Raw genomic sequence first — 27,527 nt, 5'->3', positions numbered from 1 at the left:
ATTTAAAAGTCCAGTTGATATACCAATCTCAGATTGCCCCTTTAAGTATACAGTTGAAGTCGGAAGTTTACATACACTTATGTTGGAGTCATTAAAACTTGTTTTTCAACCACTCCACACATTTCTTGTTAACAAACTGTAGTTTTGGCAAGTCAGTTAGGACATCTACTTTGTGCATGACACAAGTCATTTTCCCAACAATTGTTTACAAACCGATTATTTCACTTATAATTCACTGTATCACAATTCCAGTGGGTCAGAAGTTTACATACACTAAGATGACTGTGCCTTTAAACGGCTTGGAAAATTCCAGAAAACAATGTCATGGCTTTAGAAGCTTCTGATAGGCTAATTGACATCATTTGAATCAATTGGAGGCGTACCTGTGGATGTATTTCAAGGTCTACCTTCAAACTCAGTGCCTCTTTGCTTGACATCATGGGAAAATCAAAAGAAATCAGCCAAGACCTCAGAAAAAAAATTGTAGGCCTCCACAAGTCTGGTTCATCCTTGGGAGCTATTTCCAAATGCCTGAAGGTACCACGTTCATCTGTATAAACAATAGTACGCAAGTATAAACACCATGGGACCACGCAGCCGCCATACCGCTCAGGAAGGAGACGCGTTCTGTCTCCTAGAGTTGAATGTACTTTGGTGCAAAAAGTGCAAATCAATCCCAGAACAGCAGCAAAGGACCTTGTGAAGATGCTGGAGGAAACAGGTACAAAAGTATCTATATCCACAGTAAAACGAGTCCTATATCGACATAACATGAAAGGCCGCTCAGCAAGGAAGAAGCCACTGCTCCAAAACCGCTATAAAAAAGCCAGACTACGGTTTGCAACTGCACATGGGGACAAAGATCGTACTTTCTGGTCTGACGAAACGAAAATAGAACTGTTTGGCCATAATGACCATCGTTATGTTTGGAAGAAAAAGGGGGAGGGTTGCAAGCCCGAAGAACACCATCCCAACCGTGAAGCACGGGGGTGGCAGCATCATGTTGTGGGGGTGCTTTGCTGCAGGAGGGACTGGTGCACTTCACAAAATAGATGGCATCATGAGGTAGGAGAATTGTATGGATATTTTGAAGTAACATCTCAAGACATCAGTCAGGAAGTTAAAGTTTGGTCGCAAATGGGACTTCCAAATGGACAATGACACCAAGCATACTTCCAAAGTTGTGGCAAAATGGCTTAAGGACAACAAAGTCAAGGTATTGGAGTGGCCATCACAAAGCCCTGACCTCAATCCTATGGAAACATTTTGGGCAGAACTGAAAAAACATGTGCGAGCAAGGAGGCCTACAAACCTGACTCAGTTACACCAGCTCTGTCAGGAGGAATGGGCCAAAATTTACCCAACTTATTATGGGAAGCTTGGGGAAGGCTACCCAAAATATTTGACCCAAGTTAAACAATTTAAAGGCAATGATACCAAATACTAATTGAGTGTATGTAAACGTATGACCCACTGGGAATGTGATGAAAGAAATAAAACCTGAAATAAATCATTCTCTCTACTATTATTCTGACATTTCACATTCTTAAAACAAAGTGAGGATCCCAACTGACCTAAGACAGGGGATTTTTACTAGGATTAAATGTCAGGAATTGTGAAAAACTGAGTTTAAATATATTTGGCTAAGGTGTATGTAAACTTCAACTGTAGGTATCCCTTGGAAAAGAGTCCTCATTGCCTACTTATCACTGTGGCATAATATTGATTTAAAATAATTAACATACTAGAAAACAGCACAGTGGATGACTCACTTGCAACAGAGAAGTTATTAAGGGGATAAGGTAGGTCTGCGTCCTGTGGTTTCTCTTTGTAACCTATGAACGAACCGTCCGTTTTCAGCAGGAAGTAGCGTGGTCTCCAGTTCTTGATATATTCTCCTGTAGAATATGAGAGAGAGAGAGAGAGAGAGAGAGTTTCTTTGTTAGTGCATTTCACCTGCCAGTCCATAGATTCAAAAACCGTAAGGTAGGCACTCATAAAGCAGTTAAAACCACTTATTACATTTTGAAATGGTTTTATGGAACAGGTTTAAAAGTTGTTGGCTCTTTGAGCTCTATGCGCAATTGTTTTTAGTGCAGACATGATTGTTTTTACATTAAAGTGCAGTAACACAGCTTACCCCTATAATCAGTATCATTCTAAAGTGGCTACTGTTTCAATATCCATTCACACCAATAGCTTTTAGACTCTCATCATATGGCTTTGATATGTTTTGGGATTAACATGATCAAAATGACAAAAACATGTTTACAATCTCAGGGCTGAAATCACTCCCCAACGATCATCTGCCTCATTTTGGGTTAGACTGGGGGACCCCTAACCTCCTGCCCCAGGATTAGGCTAGCCCTGTAGAGAGGGAGGTCAAATCTCTATCAGGGGGCCAGAGTGGACACCTTTAACCCTCCCGGGCGGCAGCAGCTGAAAAACAACATCTGCTAAGCAGCTGGTTATCCCGCATTACCAAACAAAACTTCTGGTGCAACAGCCTGCTCCATCTAATAACCAACAGCAGGATTACAAGGGTGTCAACATCTCAGCTCACAGCGCTACATCATACGCACAGCACCGGGTTCAACACAGGATACTGGAGAGCATAGGCAGCACATCTGCTTTTTTAACATACACTGAGTGTACAAAACATTAAGAACACCCTGCTCTTTCCATGACATAGACTGACCAGGTGAATCCAGATGAATGCTATGATCCCTTATTGATGTCACCTGTTAAATCCACTTCAATCAATGTAGATGAAGGGGGGGAGACAGGTTAAAGAAGGATTGTTAAGCCTTGAGACAAGGATTGTGTATGTGTGCTATTCAGGGGGTGAATGGGCAAGACAAAGCACTTAAGTGCCTTTGAACGGGGCATGGTAGTAGGTGCCAGGCACACCGGTTTGTGTCAAGAACTGCAACGCTGTTGGATTTTTCACACTCAACAGTTTCCCGTGTGTATCAAGGATGGTCCACCACCCAAAGGACATCCAGCCAACTTGACATAACTGTGGGAAGCATTGGGGTCAACTTGGGCCAGCATCCCTGTGGAACGCTTTGACACCTTGCGGTGTCCTTGCCTGACGAATTGAGGCTGTTCTGATGACAAAAAAAAGGGGGGGGGGTGCTACTAAATATTAGGAAGGTGTTACTAATGTTTGGTATACTCAGTGTATTGTTCTGTAGTATTACAACTACTGTGTAAGGTGCATACTAGAAGCTATGGTAACTGTTAATGGAAGAAGTTTGGAATTTGACTTGAGAGGGAAGGTACTACACTGCTGTCTGCCAAGATACAAGTCATAGTACTTGACTGGAGTTTTTGAAAAGTAGCAAACAATCATATGCAAATGTGCTTCTTCTTGTTAGTTTCTTCTTGTTGATATTTTCCATTTTATAATAGATTTTTACTGTAGGCAAGAAGATTGACATTTTCAATGAGACCGACAGTCAAACAACGATCTAAAAAGTACCATTCTTAAGTCCTTCCACTTCCACATATAATACTAATATAAGCATTATGTTCAATATTCAGTTCCATTTAGTTTCAGCATCAGGCCATTTCTGCTCCAGCCTCATTCATGTGGATGGACACACTGAAATCCTCTATAATGGACGAGACGTGAAAATCCTAAAACGTGCACTTTGTGTTTTTTAACTCCTGGTAATTAGCCCACCATCCCGATGGCTGACACGCACGCCTCTGACAGCTCTGATCACTTCTTTTTTTACACCGGGAAGAGAAAATAAACAACATGTTCTATTTGTAACATCCACTTAAAGCATAATGACAGCAGCTTTTCTTAATTAACACATCAGAGAAAAACACCTGCTCATGTTAATTTGAGGAGACGGAGGTCTTTGCCGGTATGCCTCTGTGAGGCTGGGGTCTGTGGGGGGGGGGGGAGGCAGGAGGGGAGGAGAGCAGCTGAACGCAATGCAGTACGCCGTGGGGACAGGAGCCACCATAGGTAGCAAGGTCTCTTCTCCGACTCGCTCACACAGCCTGTCACAGGATCTCACCACTAACACTTGGTAGATAAATAAATTAGGCCTATAAATTATTCCTGATCAAAACAAGACATAAATGTAAGTATAGACATTTGCTACCAGACGGAAGAGTGGGCGTGACACAGTTAATTGCATGAAGTCACTGAGAGGGAGATGTCTAGCTTTTGAATTAATCAAATGTACTGGATTTAAGCCAGAAGGTAACAGAGTGTTAAGACCGACAGGGTGGTCTTTAATGAATGCTACAAATAGGTGTCCCACCAGATTGCACTTAGTGTGTGAGTGTAGCTGTATTTGGTCAATGCAATATTCAGTCTGTGGTGCTGGGTTTGCAGTGAGGCAAATGGTCCAATATCCTGGACTGGGGGTTAACCCAAACTGGGAACCAGACTATGTAGAGGGGGTAGCCAGAGGTGGAACAGAAGGGGATGGACAGTTACACCCACATATAGTTCCAACTCTCAGTCTCAACTGATCCAATAGTGTTCCATCAAACTCTCAACGCTGGCCCTGCTCATAATGACTCTGCTAGCTCAAATTCTGAACATCTTGAATGGGCTGCTATAGGCAGATACTCCATGTTATATTTTGGGCAGATTGAGAAAATGTCCTGCATTCAACACAATACTGTTTTTTTGCAGTACGATGCAAACAGTTGAAATAAAAATTCAGCTCAGCCACCCACAGAATCAGTTCTGAGAGAGACTGTTCCAACAGATCCAATTGCACAATTAAAGCAACATACTGTATGCCACTCAATTACAAGACCAGATTAATTGTTCATTTGTCAGTGGACTGAGACAGGCAGGTGGCTGTATGAATCTGGGAATGGACTTCGATGGGCCACTTCCACCGACAGATGAGCTCTTCACCAAAAAACTTTCAGCGGCCCAACACCGTCACAGCTCCTGAGACCATTCTAAGAACCCACACCTCCATCTTCTTGTTCATTTGACGCAATCAGGTTTTTAGTTTTCAGAAGAAGAAAAAAAACACAGCTCATTTGTTAATCAGCCCAAACAAGTATTTAATTTAATGCTTTGGCCGGAGCCGGCCTGATTTGCAGATGGGCTTGTGACGGGAGCCCTGGGACCGGCGGGCTGCCACGTTCCAGCACACAGGGCTGGGCGCTCCAAACCTCCAACCAGCTTGTCTGGGCACCGCCAGAGACAGAGACAGCCGCTCCGGCAAACGGTGCCCCAGCCCCCAGCCCTCAGCCCAGGCACCGACATGAGCACAGAGACTTGGGCAGCACCAGACCTGGCCAGACGGAGGGAGGGATGGATGGAAGGAGAGAGAGATGGAGAGAGAGATTAAGAGAGGGAGGATAGAGAGAGAGAAATCTGTCTGTACCTGGATCTGCTGTTTCTCCTCACCATGTAGGTTGTGTACCATGGCAGCTTGCTGAGGGAGAGCGGCTGGACCCACTTTGTCAATTTGGCCAAGCTGACAGGAGAGGAAGCTCTCTGACAATAGCACAAAAGTACCTCAAGTTATCTTCTTTTTACACTGTTTAACTGAGAATGGAGACACTAATAAATATATGACCAAATTATACATAATTTAGCTTACTATTTAGAGGCTATTTATTCAATGTGTATAAAACCTGTATAAACTGTACTGTATTTATAATTATATGACAATATTTTAGGTTGAAAATAATTATATTACATCATTTCTGATATATCACGCCTTACTTTTATTTTCCTGCATAAGTAAAATCAGGGTTGTGCCTCTACTGCCATTCATTCAGTCAATGGGTGATTCCAATTAGACTGGTTTGAATTTCTCCCTGACCACAATGGCTGCCAAGAATAAGGGTGACTAAATCAATAGAGGCCAGAGAAGTCAAGGGGTGATCCTTTAGTGATGCAAAGCTGCAGGGATTTGCTGTATTTTCTACCTGAATTGCCCAGAAAGACTTAGGAGTTGATCCCTTAGAGATGACGGTCATGTCCCCAGTTAAGACACTCAGACACAACAAGGTGGTCTGAGCTCTGATCCTCTGGAATGCCTAGATAGCTGGGAGTAAACAGTGGGCTACTTCCTGCATGGACAGATTCCCCTACCATCAACCTGGGATGCCCAGCTAATCCACGCAGGGTAAATGCAGGGGTAGGGAGGAAGGTGCATCCTTTACTCCTCTACGTGTGAAAATGAAGAAGAAGTGAAGTTATAAGAGGAGGGCACTAAAACGATCATGGCCATTAGAAAGAGATCCTGTACACCGTTCAGTTCTTCCAGACCATGAAAGACATTCTCTATTTTTATTTAGTTCAGACTCGGTGTGTGTGTGTGTATTGTGTTCCCATGCCCCCTGCCATAGGCTTGTGACCGGGAAGTAACCCCAGGCACAGCTGCCCTGCTGCTCCAACCCAGAGGCTCTCAGACATCTTATGTGAAATCCAGGGCTGGCTCAAGCCAATCCACTTACAGTGTATTAGTGTCATTACCAGGCTGCCCAGAAGGGAGGGGTGGCCAGGAGACTACTTGGCTTCTGGGAATGGACGCGGGGGTGGTGGCTGGTGACAGTGGTAGTACAGGAGTGAAAGCCAGACTGACTCTGTATGCCCTCTGTTTAACTGTTCCTCCCACAGTGAACTACAGTGAATGATCAGAAGAACACTTCCCCCTCCAGTATTTATGCTGCAGTAGTTTATGTGTCGGGGGGCTAGGGTCAGTTTGTTATATCTGGAGTACTTCTCCTGTCCTATTCGGTGTCCTGTGTGATTTAAGTGTGCTCTCTCTAATTCTCTCTTTCTCTCTTTCTTTCTCTCTCTCAGAGGACCTGAGCCCTAGGACCATGCCTCAGGACTACCTGACATGATGACTCCTTGCTGTCCCCAGTCCACCTGGCCGTGCTGCTGCTCCAGTTTCAACTGTTCTGCCTTATATTATTATTGGACCATGCTGGTCATTTATGAACATTTGAACATCTTGGCCATGTTCTGTTATAATCTCCACCCGGCACAGCCAGAAGAGGACTGGCCACCCCACATAGCCTGGTTCCTCTCTAGGTTTCTTCCTAGGTTTTGGCCTTTCTAGGGAGTTTTTCCTAGCCACCGTGCTTCTACACCTGCATTGCTTGCTGTTTGGGGTTTTAGGCTGGGTTTCTGTACAGCACTTTTTAGATATCAGCTGATGTACGAAGGGCTATATAAATACATTTGATTTGATTTGATTTAACTTCCCCACCAACCAGTGGGCAAAACAACCAGTGGGGAAAACAACCAGTGGGCAAAACAACCAGTGGGGAAAACAACCAGTGGGGGAAACAACCAGTGGGGAAAACAACCAGTGGGGAAAACAACCAGTGGGGAAAACAACCAGTGGGGAAAACAACCAGTGGGGAAAACAACCAGTGGGCAAAACAACCAGTGGGGAAAACAACCAGTGGGGAAAACAACCAGTGGGGAAAACAACCAGTGGGCAAAACAACCAGTGGGGAAAACAACCAGTGGGGAAAACAACCAGTGGTTACCTAGATTAGCCCATTAGCTCACAGCACAAACTTTTTTTCATAATGCAATGTACTTGTTGTCTGCTTGTTTTACTCAATTACAAACTACATTTAAGAAAAGTGCAACATGTCTAAAGATGATTTGTCATCATTGCCTGCTCCCGAGCTTTCTCACTACTTAGAAAAACGTCATCAAAAGACAGTACAGTATGAAGATAGGCTAAAACTGCTTCTCCAATAGAAATTGCCGATCACACTTGTAGGTCATTGCAATGTTGGCTAACTGAGCTCATGCGTAGAAACAAGTTATTGCGTCTGTCGTCTTGCGCCAAAATGCGCATGTGCAGGCCATCAAATCAAAAGCACCCCTTCGATAAAAAGTAGTTTCTCATGAAAATTAATATGTGTTAGGTAGTCACTTTCACGAGGTTGGAGTAATGACATGTTCAACTACTAAAGACATTGACACAAATCCATTTAGTACCTTTCGATTTCAAGAAAATGAATTCTCTCATTGACTTTTCAATACCTCAAACTCCGGGTTGGTCTGTTTGGTCTGTTTCACAAGCGTTCCCGGAAGTCTCGGGATGTTGCGCCTCTGGGTTTAGAAACTCTGTGACGTAATATTGTAGGGCTTCCCTCATGCCCCTTTTCATGATGGTGCTAGCAGCCACATGAGTGAGTGCTAGCATCAAAAAAACAAACGGACTATACAGCTACAAGTTGTGAGTGGCACTTCTAGTGGCCGGGGACTTTAATGAAGGCAAATTTAAATCCATTTTACCTCATTTCTATCAGCATGTCACGTGCAACCAGAGGGGGAGAAAACAAACTCTAGACCACCTTTACTCCACACACAGAGACTCATACAATGCTCTCCCTCACCCTCCATTTGTCAAATCATTTTTTAGGGGGAACTTTGACCCCTTTCTCTCCCCAATTGGTAGTTACAGTCTTGTCCCATTGCTGCAACTCCCCTAAGGGGTCGGGAGAGGTGAAGGTTGAGAGCCATGCGTCCCCCGAAACATGACCCTGCCAAGCCGCACTGCTTCTTGACACACTGCTCGCTTCACCCAGAAGCCAGCCGCACAAATGTGACACAGCTTTGGATTGAACCCGGGTCTGAACTGTGAAGCAGTACCTTATACTGCTGAGCCACTCGGGAGGCTCCATTTCGTAAATCTAACCATAAGTACAGTGACTCGCTCAATACGGAAGTGGTCAGATGATGAGGTGCTACGCTACAGGACTGTTTGGCTAGCAGAGATTGGAATATGTTCCGGGATGCATCCAATGGCATTGAGGAGTACACCACCTCAGTCACCGGCTTTATTAATAAGTGCCTCGACGACGTCATCCCCAGTTGATATACCAATCTCAGATTGCCCATTTAGGTATACAGTTGAAGTCGGAAGTTTACATACACTTAGGTCGGAGTCATTAAAACTCGGTTTTCAACCACTCCACAAATGTCTTGTTAACAAATTATAGTTTGGCAAGTCGGTTATTTTTCCAACAATTGTTGACAGACAGATTATTCAACTTATAATTCACTGTATCACAATTCCAGTGGGTCAGAAGTTTACATATAATAAGTTGACTGTGCCTTTAAACAGCTTGGAAAATTCCAGAAAATTATGTCATGGCTTTAGAAGCTTCTGATAGGCTAATTGACATCATTTGAGTCAATTGGAGGTGTACCTGTGGATGTATTTAAAGGTCTACCTTCAAACCCAGTGCCTCTTTGTTTGACATCATGGGAAAATCAAAAGAAATCAGCCAAGACCTCAGAAAAAGAAGTGGTAGACCTCCACAAGTCTGGTTCATCCTTGGGAGCAATTTCCAAATGCCTGAAGGTACCACGTTCATCTGTACAAACAATACTACGCAAGTATAAACACCATAGGACCATGCAGCCATGTTTGGCCATAATGACCATCATTATGTTTGGAGGAAAAAGGGGGAGGCTTGCAAGCCAAAGAACACCATCCCAACCGTGAAGTACAGGGGTGGCAGCATCATGTTGTAGGGGTGCTTTGCAGCAGGAGGGACTGGTGCACTTCACAAAATAGATGGCATCATGAGGTAGGAAAATTATGTGGCTATATTGAAGCAACATCAGTCAGGAAGTTAAAGCTTGGTCGCAAGTGGGTCTTCCAAGTGGCTCTGACTCTCGTCGGATGTGGCAGGGCTTGCCAACTATTAATGGACTACAAAGGTAAACCCAGCAGTGAGCTACTCAGTGAAGGGAGCCTACCAGATGGGATTAATGCCTTTTATGCTCACTTCGAGGCAAGCAACATGGAGGCATGCACGAGAGCACCAGCTGTTCCGGATGACTGTGTGACCACGCTCTCTGTAGTCGATGTGAGCAATACCTTTAAACAGGTCAACATTGACAAGGCCGCGGGGCCAAATGGATTACCAAGACGTGTACTCAATGCATGTGCGGACCATTTGGCAAGTGTCTTCACTGACATCTTCAACCTCTCCCTGACCGAGTCTCCCTGTGCCCAAGAAAGCAAATGTAACCTGCCTTATGACTACCACCCTGTAGCACTCACTTCAGCAGTCATGAAGTGCTTTGAAAAGCTGGTCATGGCTCACATCAACACCATCTTCCCGGAAACCTCAGGGGTGCGTACTTAGTCCACTCATGTACTCCCTGTTCACGCATGACTGTGTGGCCAAGCACGACTCCAACACCGTCATTAAGTTTGCTGACGACACAACAGTGGTAGGCCTGATCACCGACAACGATGAGACAGCCGATAGGGAAGACTTCAGAGACCTGGCAGTGTGGTTCCAGGACAACAACCTCTCCCTCAACATGATCAAGACAAAGGAGCTGATCGTGGACTATAGGTCCTGGATGGCAGGAAGCTTGACCCAAGTGCCAATTCTTTTCAGTCTCCTAAGGGGGAATAGGCATTGCCATGCCCTCTTCACCACTGTCTTGGTGTGTTTGGACCATGATAGATTGTTGGTGATGTGGACACCAAGGATCTTGAAACTCTCAACCCGCTCCACTTCAGCCCCGTCGATGGCAATGCCTATTCCCCCTTAGGAGACTGAAAAGAATTGGCACTTGGGTCAAGCTTCCTGCCATCCAGGACCTATATACTAGGCGGTGTCAGAGGAAGGCCCAAAAAATTGTCAAAGACTCCAGTCAACCAAGTCATAGACTGTTCTCGGCATGCGGTACCAGAGCGCCAAATCTAGGTCCAAAGGCTTGTTAACAGCGTCTACCCCCAAGCCATAAGACTGCTGAACAATTAATCAATGGCCACCCTGACTATTTCCATTGACACCCACCCTTTGTTTTTACAATGCTGCTAGATCTCTCTGTACTTTGCTCCGTTCATTTTGCCTCGATCCAGACTAGTCTCCCAGTCCCTGCTGCTGAAAAACATCCCCACAGCATCATGCTGCCACGACCATGCTTCACCGTAGTAGGGATGGTGCCAGATTTCCTCCAGACTTGACGCTTGGCATTCAGGCGTAAGAGTTCAATCTTGGTTTCATCAGACCAGAGAATCTTGTTTCTTATGGTCTGATAGTCTGTAGGTGCCTTTTGGCAAACTCCAAGTGGGCTGTCATGTGCCTTTTATTGAAGAGTGGCTTCCATCCGGCCACTCTACCATTAAGGCCTGATTGGTGGAGTGCTGCAGAGATGGTTATGTGGTTGCTTCAAGTTGTGTATTTACGGTATTCTATGTATTGCCTTGATATCAATTCCAATTCACACAACATTTAAGGGAGCATGCAATTGGCATGCTGACTGCAGGAATGTCCACCAGAGCTGTTGCCAGAGAATTGAATGTTAATTTCTCTACCATTAGCCGCCTCCATTGAGCCTGTTTGGGATGCTCTGGATCGATGTGTACGACAGCGTGTTCCAGTTCCCGCCAATATACAGCAATTTCGCACAGCCATTGAAGAGTAGTGGGACAACATTCCTCAGGCAACAATCAACAGCCAAATCAACTATATGCGAAGGAGATGTGTCGCGCTGCATGTTTATATTTTTGTTCAGTATAATTACATGGCTTCAATAGCATTCACAATGATATAGGGTCTAGGCCTACTGTAAATTGCATTATGGATGTGCATGGACATGCCAAACATTGTCAATAAGCAAGATTAAATTCATTATTGATAAGGCCTAAAAAGAGAACAAATAAACCAATCTAAACAGCGCTGGATAGGTTGCGTTTCCGCTGCCTAAAATTAGCACTTTGGATCATGTTTTTAAGGACACTCCTAAAATATTTCCGACCCCTCCCAAATGAGTGCAAGCTCGCTGATGTTAGACAGGTAAAATGTCAAACCTGGCGTTAGGGCTGCAAAATGCCAGTGCGCCAGTTTTTACATGACTAAATGGCAAACTAATGTGCTTTTGACACTAGAGCCGCCTTAACGCCAGCCGAAAATTGAGCCCTCTGGGTCAATGGGAAACAATGTTTGTTCTCCCCAATTTGTGGGCATGGTCGATACCTTCTTATGACGTGAATATCGACTCAAGATTATTAGGCTCGTTAAGTGTAGTAATAGCAGCAGTGGTATTAATCATAGAGATTGACTAAAAGCACATAAGTCCACTGCATTACATGCTAGAGGTCGACCGATTAATCAGAATGGCCGATTAATTAGGGCCGATTTCAAGTTTTCATAACAATCGGAAATCGGTCATTTTGGACGCCGAATTTGCCGTTTACACCTTTATTTAACTAGGCAAGTCAGTTAAGAACACATTCTTAACCCACATTCTAGGAACGGTGGGTTAAGTGTCTTGTTCAGGGGCAGAACAACAGATTTTTACCTTGTCAGCTCAGGGATTCAATCTTGCAACCTTACGGTTAACTAGTCCAACGTGTTACGCGAATGCAGTAAGAAGCCACGGTAAGTTGCTAGCTAGCATTAAACTTAATCAATCATAATCACTAGTTATAACTACACATGGTTGATGTTACTAGTTTATCTAGCATGTCCTGCGTTGCATATAAATCGATGCAGTGCGCATTCTCGAAAAAGGACTGTTGTTGCTCCAACGTGTACCTAACCATAAACATCAATGCCTTTCTTAAAATCAATGCAGAGAAGTATATATTTTTAAACCTGGGAATATTGAAGACTAATGTTAAAAGGAACCACCAGCTTTCATATATTCTCATGTTCTGAGCAAGGAACTTAAACGTTAGCTTTCTTACATGGCACATATTGCACTTTTACTTTCTTCTCCAACACTTAGTTTTTGCATTATTTAAACCAAATTGAACATGTTTCATTATTTATTTGAGGCTAAATTGATTTTATTGATGTATTATATTAAGTTAAAATAAGTGTTCATTCAGTATTGTTGTAATTGTCATTATTACAAATACATATTTGTAAATCGGCCAATAATCGGTATCGGCGTTGAAAAATCATAATCGGTCGACCTCTACTACATGCTATCCATTCTAGGGACACAATGACATCAGTGCTCTCACTTCACTAGAAGATCTCCCTTCCTGGCATATGACAAGATTCCAACGGCGATTTCATTTCCGAGAACAGCCCAGATGTATGAGTAGTACTGTCATGATGAGTAGTACTCAAATCAAATCAAAATCAAATCAAATTTATTTATATAGCCCTTTGTACATCAGCTGATATCTCAAAGTGCTGTACAGAAACCCAGCCTAAAACCCCAAACAGCAAGCAATGCAGGTGTAGAAGCACGGTGGCTAGGAAAAACTCCCTAGAAAGGCCAAAACCTAGGAAGAAACCTAGAGAGGAACCAGGCTATGTGGGGTGGCCAGTCCTCTTCTGGCTGTGCCGGGTGGAGATTATAACAGAACATGGCCAAGATGTTCAAATGTTCATAAATGGCCAGCATGGTCGTATAATAATAAGGCAGAACAGTTGAAACTGGAGCAGCAGCACGGTCAGATGGACTGGGGACAGCAAGGAGTCATCATGTCAGGTAGTCCTGGGGCATGGTCCTAGGGCTCAGGTCCTCCGAGAGAGAGAAAAAAAGAGAGAATTAGAGAGAGCTTATGTGGGGTGGCCAGTCCTCTTCTGGCTGTGCCGGGTGGAGATTATAACAGAACATGGCCAAGATGTTCAAATGTTCATAAATGGTCAGCATGTTCGAATAATAAGAAGGCAGAACAGTTGAAACTGGAGCAGCAGCACGGCCAGGTGGACTGGGGACAGCAAGGAGTCATCATGTCAGGTAATCCTGGGGCATGGTCCTAGGGCTCAGGTCCTCCGAGAGAGAGAAGGAGAGAATTAGAGAACGCACACTTAGATTCACACAGGACACCGAATAGGACAGGAGAAGTACTCCAGATATAACAAACTGACCCTAGCCCCCGACACAAACTACTGCAGCATAAATACTGGAGGCTGAGACAGGAGGGGTCAGGAGACACTGTGAACCCATCCGAGGACACCCCCGGACAGGGCCAAACAGGAAGGATATAACCCCACCCACTTTGCCAAAGCACAGCCCCCACACCACTAGTACTGTGGTGGTGGGTTCCTCCAACAGCAGACAAAGGGTGGCTCTGGTTCTGGGGGCCGGCAGCCACAGGCAGATTGAGTGGGGCGCCCAGGGGACCCTGGTGGTCCCCTGGGGCCCAGGGGGATTTCAGCCCCGCCAGCTGCACACAGCTCGCCCTCCTGGTGCCCCTCTCTACCCCCCCAGCTGGTGCAGCGTGCTGCGGATAGAGAGGTCAGATCATGGGCCACCATAGCCACACACTCACCCACACATACGTGTACAGAGACACATACACAGGCGGCCGGATACAAAAACAACAGTCACTGTAGCCCAGCAATACAGCTCAGATCAACACTGGCATTACACATACTAGCTTTCAGGCTGATAGATAGTACAGCTGGTAGTACAGTGTGAGAGTAAGGATGATTACTCTCATGACATTGTTTGTATACGCAACAGGAGCAATGGGGATAAGTATTGACTTCTGAAAAAAGGTTTAGATTAGTGAAACTTTTTAGTGAGACTTAATGAGACTTTCAACTGGTAGTAAAGGATGAGAGTAAGGATGATACTTTCAACTGGTAGTAAAGGATGAGAGTAAGGATGATACTTTCAACTGGTAGTAAAGGATGAGAGTAAGGATGACTTTCAACTATTAGATGCACTCTCACACTTTTGTATAATTACATCCAGTCATTTTGAAAGTGGTGTCCATGAGCCAAAATGGGTAACGTTTTAATGTCCTACATCATCCAATTGTGTACTACATCATCCATTTCGTATGCTATTTTACGAATTTCTTGTGCTTAAGATCCTGGAGTGCATCTTTAACGTGACTCTAACAGTGAGAAGGAGGAACTGAGTAAACTATAAAAACTGACATTACAGGCGGCTGAGATGCATTTCAAAATATTGCATGCGATATGGATCTTTTGTGATATAGATATTGCACATGTCAATATTGCGATTCAGATTTGAATGTTTAATTGTGCAGCCCTACTGTGTATTACCAAGCAATGATGGATCATTCGTCTTATGTACAACTTCTGATTTTGATTGAAATAGGCTATATTACAGAAATCTTCTCATGTGTAACAAAGCAGCTGTCACAAATGTCCACATTCAAAATCTTAAGAAGCTCCATCATTAGACCTTTAGCTAGATCTGACTGAGAGACTAATGACTATGTAATCACATTCCCTGTCTGCCACACAGCGCCTCTCCCCTCCCCTTCCCCGCCTCCCCTCTCCTATTGGTCAGTCCCTGTAAAACTGGCAGTGCTCACTAGATGGCGCTGGCTCCCTAGAGCAAGCTCACTGTCTCCCCGGCTGCCTGCCTGGCTGGCTTCACACTCAGCACAGAGGGCCACAGTAGTCGGTGAGTGACAGAGACACTGCAGCCAAGAGGCCCTCTCTCCCTAATCCCCTTTCCCTCTTTGGAGCACGAGGGGTGTGTGTATGTGTGTGTGTGTGGGGGGGATCCTCCCAACTGGCACAGGTGGCACCTTGGCTATGGAGTGCACCACCCCTCCAGCTAAAATGCAAACACCCACTTTCCTAATCCCAACCTGAATTATGGAGAGGCGGGTCCGTCCCCGAGACCCCGGGGGAGATGGATGAAGGACAGAGGACAGGGGTTCGTTGAGCTACTGTACCTACTGATCTCCTGCTCTCTATACTGATTCTAGAAGATTCTGCAGACAGGCCTTCAATAAGCGAGGGGGTAAAGTTTGGTCACATGGGTAACGTTGGTCCTCCGAATGAGCCTTTTCTGTACCCTACACAGGACATTATAGACTAGTAATGCCCCGATATCCTCAAATACACAATGCTCAGCTCAATGTCCCGTACGTACCCACTGTATTGAGTGACAGACAATGTCTGAAGACATTACTCAAAACAATGTGCCAGTGCAACCTAATGCCCTCAAATTCACAACACAAATACAAATTCACACAGAAAATGGGTTAAATTCACGACTTGACACATTCAATGACCAATGTAATAGGCTAATTGAGTTGGTGTTGTGCTACATTGTGTTAACCTGTTGTATTTTGTCTGTAAGCCTGTGATTGTGTTTGCTATGAAAACACGGATAATTAATATGATTATCTAAGGAACTGTGACCCAATTAGAGCTCATAATCAAATAGCCTCAATTGCTGTTATTGCCTCGATCTGTTTTGCAATCTAATTAATTGACTTGTGTAGATAGACTTGAGCCGTGCTGTATGTAATGGAAGGTCACTGCGTCATTTAAAGGTGTAATGTGTAGGCATAATGTTCCACATCAATAAGCACCATGTGATGGTTGATGATATGCTTACTTATTTCACCAGATTGGATCTGATGTACACACGGTTGGCATTTTAAATGTCCTTGCCTTTGCTGTCCTTTTGACGTTATCCTTCACTGGATGTCACTGCATAAATAACCTTGACCAGCCTTCTCTTTGTTGAGAATAAATTACAATTAAAATAAATCATGAAACTAAGTAAAAGTTTGGGGAATGATTTGAAACTACCACTGAAACCAGTCTTTACATGGGTGTCTGCTAGATAGTGACAGTAATGAAGAATACATAATAAATGCCATACTATACAGAAACACAGTCCTGTGAAACACCTAACATCTCTTAATAACAGTTCGGACAGCAGTTCATCACTTTTATGCCTCAGCACTGTTGTAAGAACCACCGTGTTAATATTTCAACAGTGGTCTCATTCATAGTGTGAAATTCATACAAGCTCCTCCCTTCATTTAACACGATAATCCTCCTGTTCTTCAGAGACCACATGGTTGAACCAAACAGCGCGTAGAGGCCAGGGTAGACTAACGCTGTCAATAGGACTGACAGGGGGAGGAGAGGACACAGACAGAGGTCAGGGAATTCACTTTTAGTTAAGGACTGATGGGGAGCTTCCCTGAGTGGAAGTCAGAATTCCCAGAAAACAGTGAGGAAGGGTATTAGACAAAGGGGTTGTTTAAGGTCAGAGTGCACTGCTGCTGCTGCTCATAGTATTTAAAGTAGCGGATTGCATTCCTCTGACAGGGAACCTGAACATCAATACCAAAAGTATCATGATTTAGCCTACATTTCAATAATGAGTTATCCTGACAGACGCAGTAGTAGAGGTGAATTAGCTAGCCTGAATGAGTATATTCTAATGGTCATCTCTTCTAATGGGCACACTTGGTGGTACAGGCCTAGAAGCCATTTCAGATATTCAGAAGGTGACCGGCCCGGATGTTCGGGGGTTAGAGAGCCAACTCAGGGGTTAGAGAACTGACGGGGTCAAAGGGTGTCAGTGTGCTGAGACTGTCACCATCACCACAACTGTCATTATTAATTCATCCCAGTCACAGGGTGACTCCCACATGTTCCACTGGGCCCCTGGACTGGACACAGCCATGTATTATGGAGAGGACCTGGAGTCACCTTCAATATGTTACTAACAGGAACTGATACAGTCAAACAATTAGGCAATTAAATGTGCGGTGTGAATGAGTGCTAAAACTCAATACAAAGTTGTACGTAACAAATATGCTATACTTGGGCTAACTTCAGGCTAACTCAAACACGTCGGTTATGTTGGACTAAATCTTCTATTAAAGAGCAGAAAGGAAAGTGGACGTTGTTCATAACAGAACAACAGAATCACACAAATTGTAACCACAGTGCAGTGTAAGGCAGAACCAAACGTCTGAGCGGAGTTTGTACAGTACAGGCCAGGCACAGCAGCGGTGGACAGGTGCAGGACTCAGGGCTCTGTGCTGCTGTGCTGTGGCCGTGCCTGTCTGCCTGGCTCTGTGCATTTGGTAGAGGCCCTGAATGGCCATTATATCCAGAGTGGATGGATGGGGCTATATTCTATTATTTATTCAGCAGTGCTGTGCTGAGCAGTACCAGGGCTCTGGGAGGCAGCTGGTGAAGGGGGGACAATACAGGATCCCCCCTGCCCCATTGTCCACCACCCCTCATACCCCAACAACGCCCCACTCCTCACCCCACTCCTTCACCACCGCTTTTGTGCTGTGTCCTGTCCTTCTCTTCCAGTAAACTAACCCCCCGAACCCTAAACACACACACACACACACACAGCAGCTGATAATCCCCTGTACCCCAGCACACCGCAGAGTAAACAACCAGGGACTGTCATATGCGTCCCCCCACACTCACACACACCAAATCCACTACCACCCATATTCCCACGCCACACCCCTGTACTCAACACTAATGAATTGAGACTAACAGTGCCACCAACCCTAGCCAAACTCATTTAAATGGGCCCATTCAGAGAGCTCATTGAAGCCCAGACAGTTAGAGCACTTGAGCTCACAAACTGCTGTGTGTAAAGTGGAGCTGGTGTTTATGATGTAGTGGGTGTCCAACGTCTTTTTGGAGTTGGCGAACCCCGTGCAGCCTCTGGAGACCTTTAAACAGAGCTAAAAAGACAGAGAGATATGTCTCCCTCTCCTTAACCAACTTCTGTGTTGATCTGCAGCAAATCTGCATTGATTTTTGCTGTATTGTTAATAGCTTGCCCAGATGAATGAGTAGAAAGGATGCTAATATTGCCAGCTGGGCTGTGGTGGATGTATATCTGTGCACTGTCCTTTGTTCCATCCTGCCTTGAGTAAAAGATCAATACAGCAGTGCTGTCAGGAAGACGAGCAGTTTGGCCCAGACCAAGATGCCTCTCTTTCTCCCTTAATTGCTCTTGGCAAGCAAAGAAGATAGAGCAGAAAGACAAACACTGTCTGTCATTGACTTTCCATCCACCGTAGCAGAACCACTTCAGAATTCATCAAACCATAATTCATACACACTTAAGACAAATAATATCACACCATTACAACTTAGCACACTCTACTGCTTTTTCAGGAAGCTATGAAAAATACATCAACAAGTCTTCTTACAACAGAGCTCCCTATTCATTTTCTTCCATTACATAAGTAGCCTTGCACGAACCCTGGCTTGTTTGAGACGCAAAGGCTCATACTGTAGGAGCAGGAGCCTTCTCCTGTTTCTGTAGCGTGAGGCAGCTTGATGTACAAGTACACCCCCTAAACAGGACGCTAGTCTATCACAGGGCCTTAACCACAATCTATCTCCTTAATGCTGAGTGCCAAGCAGAGACGCTTTTTACAGTGTTTGGTATGACTCGGCCGGGGATCGAACTCTCAACCTTCCAATCTCAGGGCGGACACTCTAACCACAAAGCCACTGAGTAGGTAAGAGGAGCATAAGAGGACATTGAACTACATTTTTTTTTAGAGAAGAAAGAAATGATGAGGAGAATCATCAACGATCCAGCTTGTGATCCCTTTTATTGCCCCTGATTAATAAGTTATTGCAGCGTCTTGACAGGTTGCCAACCCAAGCGCATCCTGACTTGACCCTGATAAACTGCTCTCCCTGGGGGTAGACAGTGAGCGAGGATGGGCTCTGTCGGTCAGCCCAGCCCAGCCGCTTTGTGAGGACACTACTGGGGGGTGTTAGGGGGTGACGTGACCTGGAAGAGACCACAGCTGCCCCCTATCCCTCAACACCCCAATAACAAGACCCAGAGTTGGATGACAGAGTGGTTTCTACAGGGGAGTTTCTCCCAGTCACGACTGCTCCTGTCCTGTCAGATTCAGCCTTGGAGCTCAGGGATGAGCCAACCCAGCGGGAACTGTGGATGTGATCTGAGACAGAGATGAGGTGAGAGTGTGTACTACTGTCTACCTAACCCAAACACCCTCCCCCCTCACTTCCACCTCCCTACTCCAAACCACACTCAGACTGTCCCCACCCACAGCAGCAGCCTGGCACTGAGTGCGTCTCAAGTTCCAGTCATTATGCTGCACGACATCTGCACATGTTTATGTGTCTGTCTCTCTCTGTCTCTGTCTCCCTCCCTCCCTCCCACCCCCTCCCTCACAAGCTCTCCATCTCTCTCTCCTCCATGCACACACACACACACACACACACACACACACACACACACACACACACACACACACACACACACACACACCCACTGGAGTTGCTTTTCTTGCCGGCAGATGGCAAGTCAACAATCGCCCAACCAACAGCAGCGGTGCCTCATCGCCCAATCGGCGGCCCCCAAAACACAAGCATACATACACCCCCTCCCCTATCCTCCTCCTCCCCCTCTCTATTTGCCCATTTCTTTCGTCCCTCTTCCCCCATCTCCCATCTCTTCACAGACACAATAATGACCCCTTTGTTTGTCTCTCCCCACAATACAGCTGCATAAACCATTTGCGGGTACGAGAGCCTCTCTCTTGTTAAAACACATGCACTCTAAAACACACACAGGAGCACTCCTACACACTCTCCGATCGCTGCTGTCGAGTGGGTTTAAAGAAAAGGTGCTGTGTTGAAGAGGCAGAGGCACAGCTGCATAGCGGAGGGTGGCAGGCAGGCAGGCAGGCTTGCATATTAACCCTATAGGAGGTATGACTGAGCACAAGGAGAAAAGGGTTGGACTTCTGCTGCTGTGGAACTTTGATTGGTCAGATGCCTGTTGTTTGTAGAGAAAAATATACAGGACCTAGGTTAGTGGTAGATCACTAAAAGGGTAGAGTGGTAGAACACTAACAGGGTAGAACTCTAACAGGGTAGAATGGTAGAACACTAACAGGATAGAGTGGTAGAACACTAACAGGGTAGAGTGGTCGAACACTAACAGGGTAGAGTGGTAGACCACTAACAAGGTAAATTGGTAGAACACTAACAGGGTAGAGTGGTAGAACACTAACAGGGTAGAGTGGTAGAACTCTAACAGGGTAGAACACTAACAGGGTAGAGTGGTAGAACACTAACAGGGTAGATTGGTAGAACACTAACAGGGTAGATTGGTAGAACAATAACCGGGTAGAGTGGTAGAACTCTACCAGGGTAGAGTGGTAGAACACTAACAGGGTAGAACACTAACAGGGTAGAACACTACCAGGGTGGAATGGTAGCACACTAACAAGGTAGAGTGGTAGCGCACTAACAGTGTAGAATGGTAGAACACTAACAGGGTAGAGTGGTAGAACACTAACAGGGTAGATAGGTGGAACACTAACAGGGTAGAGTGGTAGAACACTAACAGGGTAGATTGGTAGGACACTAACAGGGTAGATTGGTAGAATACTAACAGGGTAGAGTGGTAGAACTCTACCAGGGTAGAGTGGTAGAACACTAACAGGGTAGAACCCTAACAGGGTAGAACACTACCAGGGCGGAATGGTAGCACACTAACAAGGTAGAGTGGTAGCACACTAACAGTGTAGAATGGTAGAACACTAACAGGGTAGAGTGGTAGAACACTAACAGGGTAGCTGGGTGGAACACTAACAGGGTAGAGTGGTAGAACACTAACAGGGTAGATTGGTAGAACACTAACAGGGTAGAGTGGTAGCACACTAACAGGGTAGAGTGGTAGAACACTAACAGGGTAGAGTGGTAGAACACTAACAGGGTAGAGTGGTAGAACACTTAACAGGGTAGAGTGGTAGAACTCGAACAGGGTAACACTAACAGGGTAGAGTGGTAGAACACTAACAGGGTAGAGTGGTAGAACTCTAACAGGGTAGAACACTAACAGGGTAGAGTGGTAGAACACTAACAGGGTAGAGTGGTAGAACACTAACAGGGTAGATAGGTGGAACACTAACAGGGTAGAGTGGTAGCACACTAACAGGGTAGAGTGGTAGAACACTAACAGAGTAGAGTGGTAGAACACTAACAGGGTAGAGTGGTAGAACACTAACAGGGTAGAGTGGTAGAACTCTAACAGGGTAGAACACTAACATGGTAGATTGGTAGAACACTTAACAGGGTAGAACACTAACAGGGTAGAGTGGTAGAACACTAACAGGGTAGAGTGGTAGCAAACTAACAGGGTAGAGTGGTAGAACACTAACAGAGTAGAGTGGTAGAACACTAACAGGGTAGAGTGGTAGAACACTAACAGGGTAGAGTGGTAGAACATTAACAGGGTAGAGTGGTAGAACTCTAACAGGGTAGAGTGGTAGAACACTAACAGGGTAGAGTGGTAGAACACTAACAGGGTAGAACACTAACAGGGTAGATTGGTAGAACACTTAACAGGGTAGAGTGGTCGAACACTAACAGGGTAGAGTGGTAGACCACTAACAAGGTAGATTGGTAGAAGACTAACAGGGTAGAGTGGTAGAACCCTAACAGGGTAGAGTGGTAGAACTCTAACAGGGTAGAACACTAACAGGGTAGAGTGGTAGAACACTAACAGGGTAGAATGGTAGAACACTAACAGGGTAGATTGGTAGAACACTAACAGGGTAGAGTGGTAGAACACTAACAGGGTAGAGTGGTAGAACTCTGACAGGGTAGAACACTAACAGGGTAGGGTGGTAGCACACTAACAGGGTAGAGTGGTAGAACATTAACAGGGTAGAGTGGTAAAACACTAACAGGGTAGAATGGTAGAACCCTAACAGGGTAGAGTGGTAGAACTCTAACAGGGTAGAGTGGTAGAACACTAACAGGGTAGAGTGGTAGAACACTAACAGGGTAGATGGGTAGAACACTAACAGGGTAGAGTGGTAGAACTCTAACAGGGTAGAGTGGTAGAACACTAACAGGGTAGAGTGGAAGAACACTAACAGGGTAGATTGGTAGAACATTAACAGGGTAGAGTGGTAGAACTCTAACAGGGTAGAACACTAACAGGGTAGATTGGTAGAAGACTTAACAGGGTAGAGTGGTAGAACACTAACAGGGTAGAGTGGTAGAACACTAACAGGGTAGAGTGGTAGAACACTAACAGGGTAGAACACTAACAGGGTAGATTGGTAGAACACTAACAGGGTAGAGTGGTAGAACACTAACAGGGTAGATAGGTGGAACACTAACAGGGTAGAGTGGTAGAACACTAACAGGGTAGAGTGGTAGCACACTAACAGGGTAGAGTGGTAGAACACTAACAGAGTAGAGTGGTAGAACACTAACAGGGTAGAGTGGTAGAACACTAACAAGGTAGAGTGGTAGAACATTAACAGGGTAGAGTGGTAGAACTCTAACAGGGTAGAGTGGTAGAACACTAACAGGGTAGAGTGGTAGAACACTAACAGGGTAGAGTGGTAGAACACTAACAGGGTAGAGTGGTAGAACTCTAACAGGGTAGAACACTAACAGGGTAGAGTGGTAGAATACTAACAGGGTAGAGTGGTAGAACTCTACCAGGGTAGAGTGGTAGAACACTAACAGGGTAGAACCCTAACAGGGTAGAACACTACCAGGGCGGAATGGTAGCACACTAACAAGGTAGAGTGGTAGCACACTAACAGTGTAGAATGGTAGAACACTAACAGGGTAGAGTGGTAGAACACTAACAGGGTAGATTGGTAGAACACTAACAGGGTAGAGTGGTAGCACACTAACAGGGTAGAGTGGTAGAACACTAACAGAGTAGAGTGGTAGAACACTAACAGGGTAGAGTGGTAGAACACTAACAAGGTAGAGTGGTAGAACATTAACAGGGTAGAGTGGTAGAACTCTAACAGGGTAGAGTGGTAGACCACTAACAAGGTAAATTGGTAGAACACTAACAGGGTAGAGTGGTAGAACACTAACAGGGTAGAGTGGTAGAACTCTAACAGGGTAGAACACTAACAGGGTAGAGTGGTAGAACACTAACAGGGTAGATTGGTAGAACACTAACAGGGTAGATTGGTAGAACAATAACAGGGTAGAGTGGTAGAACTCTAACAGGGTAGAGTGGTAGAACACTAACAGGGTAGAACACTAACAGGGTAGAACACTAACAGGGTGGAATGGTAGCACACTAACAAGGTAGAGTGGTAGCGCACTAACAGTGTAGAATGGTAGAACACTAACAGGGTAGAGTGGTAGAACACTAACAGGGTAGATAGGTGGAACACTAACAGGGTAGAGTGGTAGAACACTAACAGGGTAGATTGGTAGGACACTAACAGGGTAGATTGGTAGAATACTAACAGGGTAGAGTGGTAGAACTCTAACAGGGTAGAGTGGTAGAACACTAACAGGGTAGAACCTAACAGGGTAGAACACTACCAGGGTAGAATGGTAGAACACTAACAAGGTAGAGTGGTAGCACACTAACAGTGTAGAATGGTAGAACACTAACAGGGTAGAGTGGTAGAACACTAACAGGGTAGCTGGGTGGAACACTAACAGGGTAGAGTGGTAGAACACTAACAGGGTAGATTGGTAGAACACTAACAGGGTAGAGTGGTAGCACACTAACAGGGTAGAGTGGTAGAACACTAACAGGGTAGAGTGGTAGAACACTAACAGGGTAGAGTGGTAGAACACTTAACAGGGTAGAGTGGTAGAACTCTAACAGGGTAGAACACTAACAGGGTAGAGTGGTAGAACACTAACAGGGTAGAGTGGTAGAACTCTAACAGGGTAGAACACTAACAGGGTAGAGTTGTAGAACACTAACAGGGTAGAGTGGTAGAACACTAACAGGGTAGATGGTGGAACACTAACAGGGTAGAGTGGTAGCACACTAACAGGGTAGAGTGGTAGAACACTAACAGAGTAGAGTGGTAGAACACTAACAGGGTAGAGTGGTAGAACATTAACAGGGTAGAACACTAACAGGGTAGATTGGTGGAACACTTAACAGGGTAGAACACTAACAGGGTAGAGTGGTAGAACACTAACAGGGTAGAGTGGTAGAACACTAACAGGGTAGAGTGGTAGAACACTAACAGAGTAGAGTGGTAGAACACTAACAGGGTAGAGTGGTAGAACACTAACAAGGTAGAGTGGTAGAACATTAACAGGGTAGAGTGGTAGAACACTAACAGGGTAGAGTGGTAGAACACTAACAGGGTAGAGTGGTAGAACACTAACAGGGTAGAACACTAACAGGGTAGATGGTAGAACACTAACAGGGTAGAGTGGTAACACTAACAGGGTAGAGTGGTAGACACTAACAAGGTAGATGGTAGAACACTAACAGGGTAGAGTGGTAGAACACTAACAGGGTAGAGTGGTAGAACTCTAACAGGGTAGAACACTAACAGGGTAGAGTGGTAGAACACTAACAGGGTAGAATGGTAGAACACTAACAGGGTAGATTGGTAGAACACTAACAGGGTAGAGTGGTAGAACACTAACAGGGTAGAGTGGTAGAACTCTGACAGGGTAGAACACTAACAGGGTAGGGTGGTAGCACACTAACAGGGTAGAGTGGTAGAACATTAACAGGGTAGAGTGGTAAAACACTAACAGGGTAGAGTGGTAGAACACTAACAGGGTAGAGAGGTAGAACACTAACAGGGTAGAACACTAAGAGGGTAGAGTGGTAGAACACTAAGAGGGTAGAGTGGTAGAACACTTAACAGGGTAGAGTGGTAGAACTCTAACAGGGTAGAACACTAACAGGGTAGAGTGGTAGAACACTAACAGGGTAGAGTGGTAGAACTCTAACAGGGTAGAACACTAACAGGGTAGAGTGGTAGAACACTAACAGGGTAGAGTGGTAGAACACTAACAGGGTAGATGGTGGAACACTAACAGGGTAGAGTGGTAGAACACTAACAGGGTAGAGTGGTAGAACACTAACAGGGTAGAGTGGTAGAACACTAACAGGGTAGAGTGGTAGAACACTAACAGGGTAGAGTGGTAGAACTCTAACAGGGTAGAGTGGTAGAACACTAACAGGGTAGAACACTAACAGGGTAGAGTGGTAGAACACTAACAGGGTAGAGTGGTAGCAAACTAACAGGGTAGAGTGGTAGAACACTAACAGAGTAGAGTGGTAGAACACTAACAGGGTAGAGTGGTAGAACACTAACAGGGTAGAGTGGTAGAACACTAACAGGGTAGATGGTAGAACTCTAACAGGGTAGAACACTAACATGGTAGATTGGTAGAACACTAACATGGTAGAGTGGTAGAACACTAACAGGGTAGAGTGGTAGAACACTAACAGGGTAGAGTGGTAGCACACTAACAGGGTAGAGTGGTAGAACACTAACAGGGTATAGTGGTAGCACACTAACAGGGTAGAACACTAACAGGGTAGAACACTAACAGGGTAGAGTGGTAGAACACTAACAGGGTAGAGTGGTAGAACACTAACAGGGTAGAGTGGTAGAACACTAACAGGGTAGAATGGTGGAACACTAACAGGGTAGAGTGGTAGAACACTAACAGGGTAGAGTGGTAGAACACTCACAAGGTAGAGTTGTAGAACACTAACAGGGTAGGGTGGTAGAACACTAACAGGGTAGAGTGGTAGAACACTAACAGGGTAGAGTGGTAGAACACTAACAAGGTAGAGTGGTAGAACACTAACAGGGTAGAGTGGTAGAACACTAACATGGTAGAGTGGTAGAACACTAACAGGGTAGAGTGGTAGAACACTAACAGGGTAGAGTGGTAGAACACTAACAGGGTAGAGTGGTAGAACACTAACAGGGTAGAGTGGTAGAACACTAACAGGGTAGAACACTAACAGGGTAGAGTGGTAGAACACTAACAGGGTAGAGTGGTAGAACTCGAACAGGGTAGAACACTAACAGGGTAGAGTGGTAGAACACTAACAGGGTAGAGTGGTAGAACACTAACAGGGTAGAATGGTGGAACACTAACAGGGTAGAGTGGTAGCACACTAACAGGGTAGAGTGGTAGAACACTAACAGGGTAGAGTGGTAGAACACTAACAGGGTAGAGTGGTAGAACACTAACAGGGTAGAGTGGTAGAACACTAACAGGGTAGAACACTAACAGGGTAGAGTGGTAGAACACATAACAGGGTAGAGTGGTCGAACACTAACAGGGTAGAGTGGTAGACCACTAACAAGGTAGATTGGTAGAAGACTAACAGGGTAGAGTGGAAGAACACTAACAGGGTAGAGTGGTAGAACTCTAACAGGGTAGGACACTAACAGGGTAGAGTGGTAGAACACTAACAGGGTAGAATGGTAGAACACTAACAGGATAGATTGGTAGAACACTAACAGGGTAGAGTGGTAGAACACTAACAGGGTAGAGTGGTAGAACTCTAACAGGGTAGAACACTAACAGGGTAGAGTGGTAGCACACTAACAGGGTAGATTGGTAGAACACTAACAGGGTAGATTGGTAGAACACTAACAAGGTAGAGTGGTAGAACAATAACAGGGTAGAGTGGTAGAACACTAACAGGGTAGAATGGTAGAACCCTAACAGGGTAGAGTGGTAGAACTCTAACAGGGTAGAGTGGTAGAACACTAACAGGGTAGAGTGGAAGAACACTAACAGGGTAGAGTGGTAGAACACTAACAGGGTAGAGTGGTAGAACACTAACAGGGTAGAACACTAACAGGGTAGAGTGGTAGAACACTTAACAAGGTAGATTGGTAGAAGACTAACAGGGTAGAGTGGAAGAACACTAACAGGGTAGAGTGGTAGAACTCTAACAGGGTAGGACACTAACAGGGTAGAGTGGTAGAACACTAACAGGGTAGAATGGTAGAACACTAACAGGATAGATTGGTAGAACACTAACAGGGTAGAGTGGTAGAACTCTAACAGGG

The 27,527-nt window shown here is 45.1% G+C and overlaps 1 protein-coding gene across 2 annotated transcripts in view; it reads right to left on the bottom strand.

The window, feature by feature from the left end:
- Positions 1–27,527, bottom strand: part of akt3a (v-akt murine thymoma viral oncogene homolog 3a) — a 152,884-nt gene that overhangs the window by 25,753 nt on the left and 99,604 nt on the right. For both annotated transcript variants that reach the window (XM_024388189.2, XM_024388188.2), the window contains exon 3: positions 1,773–1,898. In XM_024388189.2, coding sequence (XP_024243957.1) covers positions 1,773–1,898 — 126 coding nt within the window. The remainder of the gene's footprint in view (positions 1–1,772; positions 1,899–27,527) is intronic.

Source organism: Oncorhynchus tshawytscha, linkage group LG25, assembly GCF_018296145.1.
Source record: "Oncorhynchus tshawytscha isolate Ot180627B linkage group LG25, Otsh_v2.0, whole genome shotgun sequence".
Taxonomy (NCBI): Eukaryota; Metazoa; Chordata; class Actinopteri; order Salmoniformes; family Salmonidae; genus Oncorhynchus; species Oncorhynchus tshawytscha.
The sequence above is the reverse complement of the archived record's forward strand: the minus strand, read 5'-3'. Positions and strand labels throughout refer to the sequence as shown.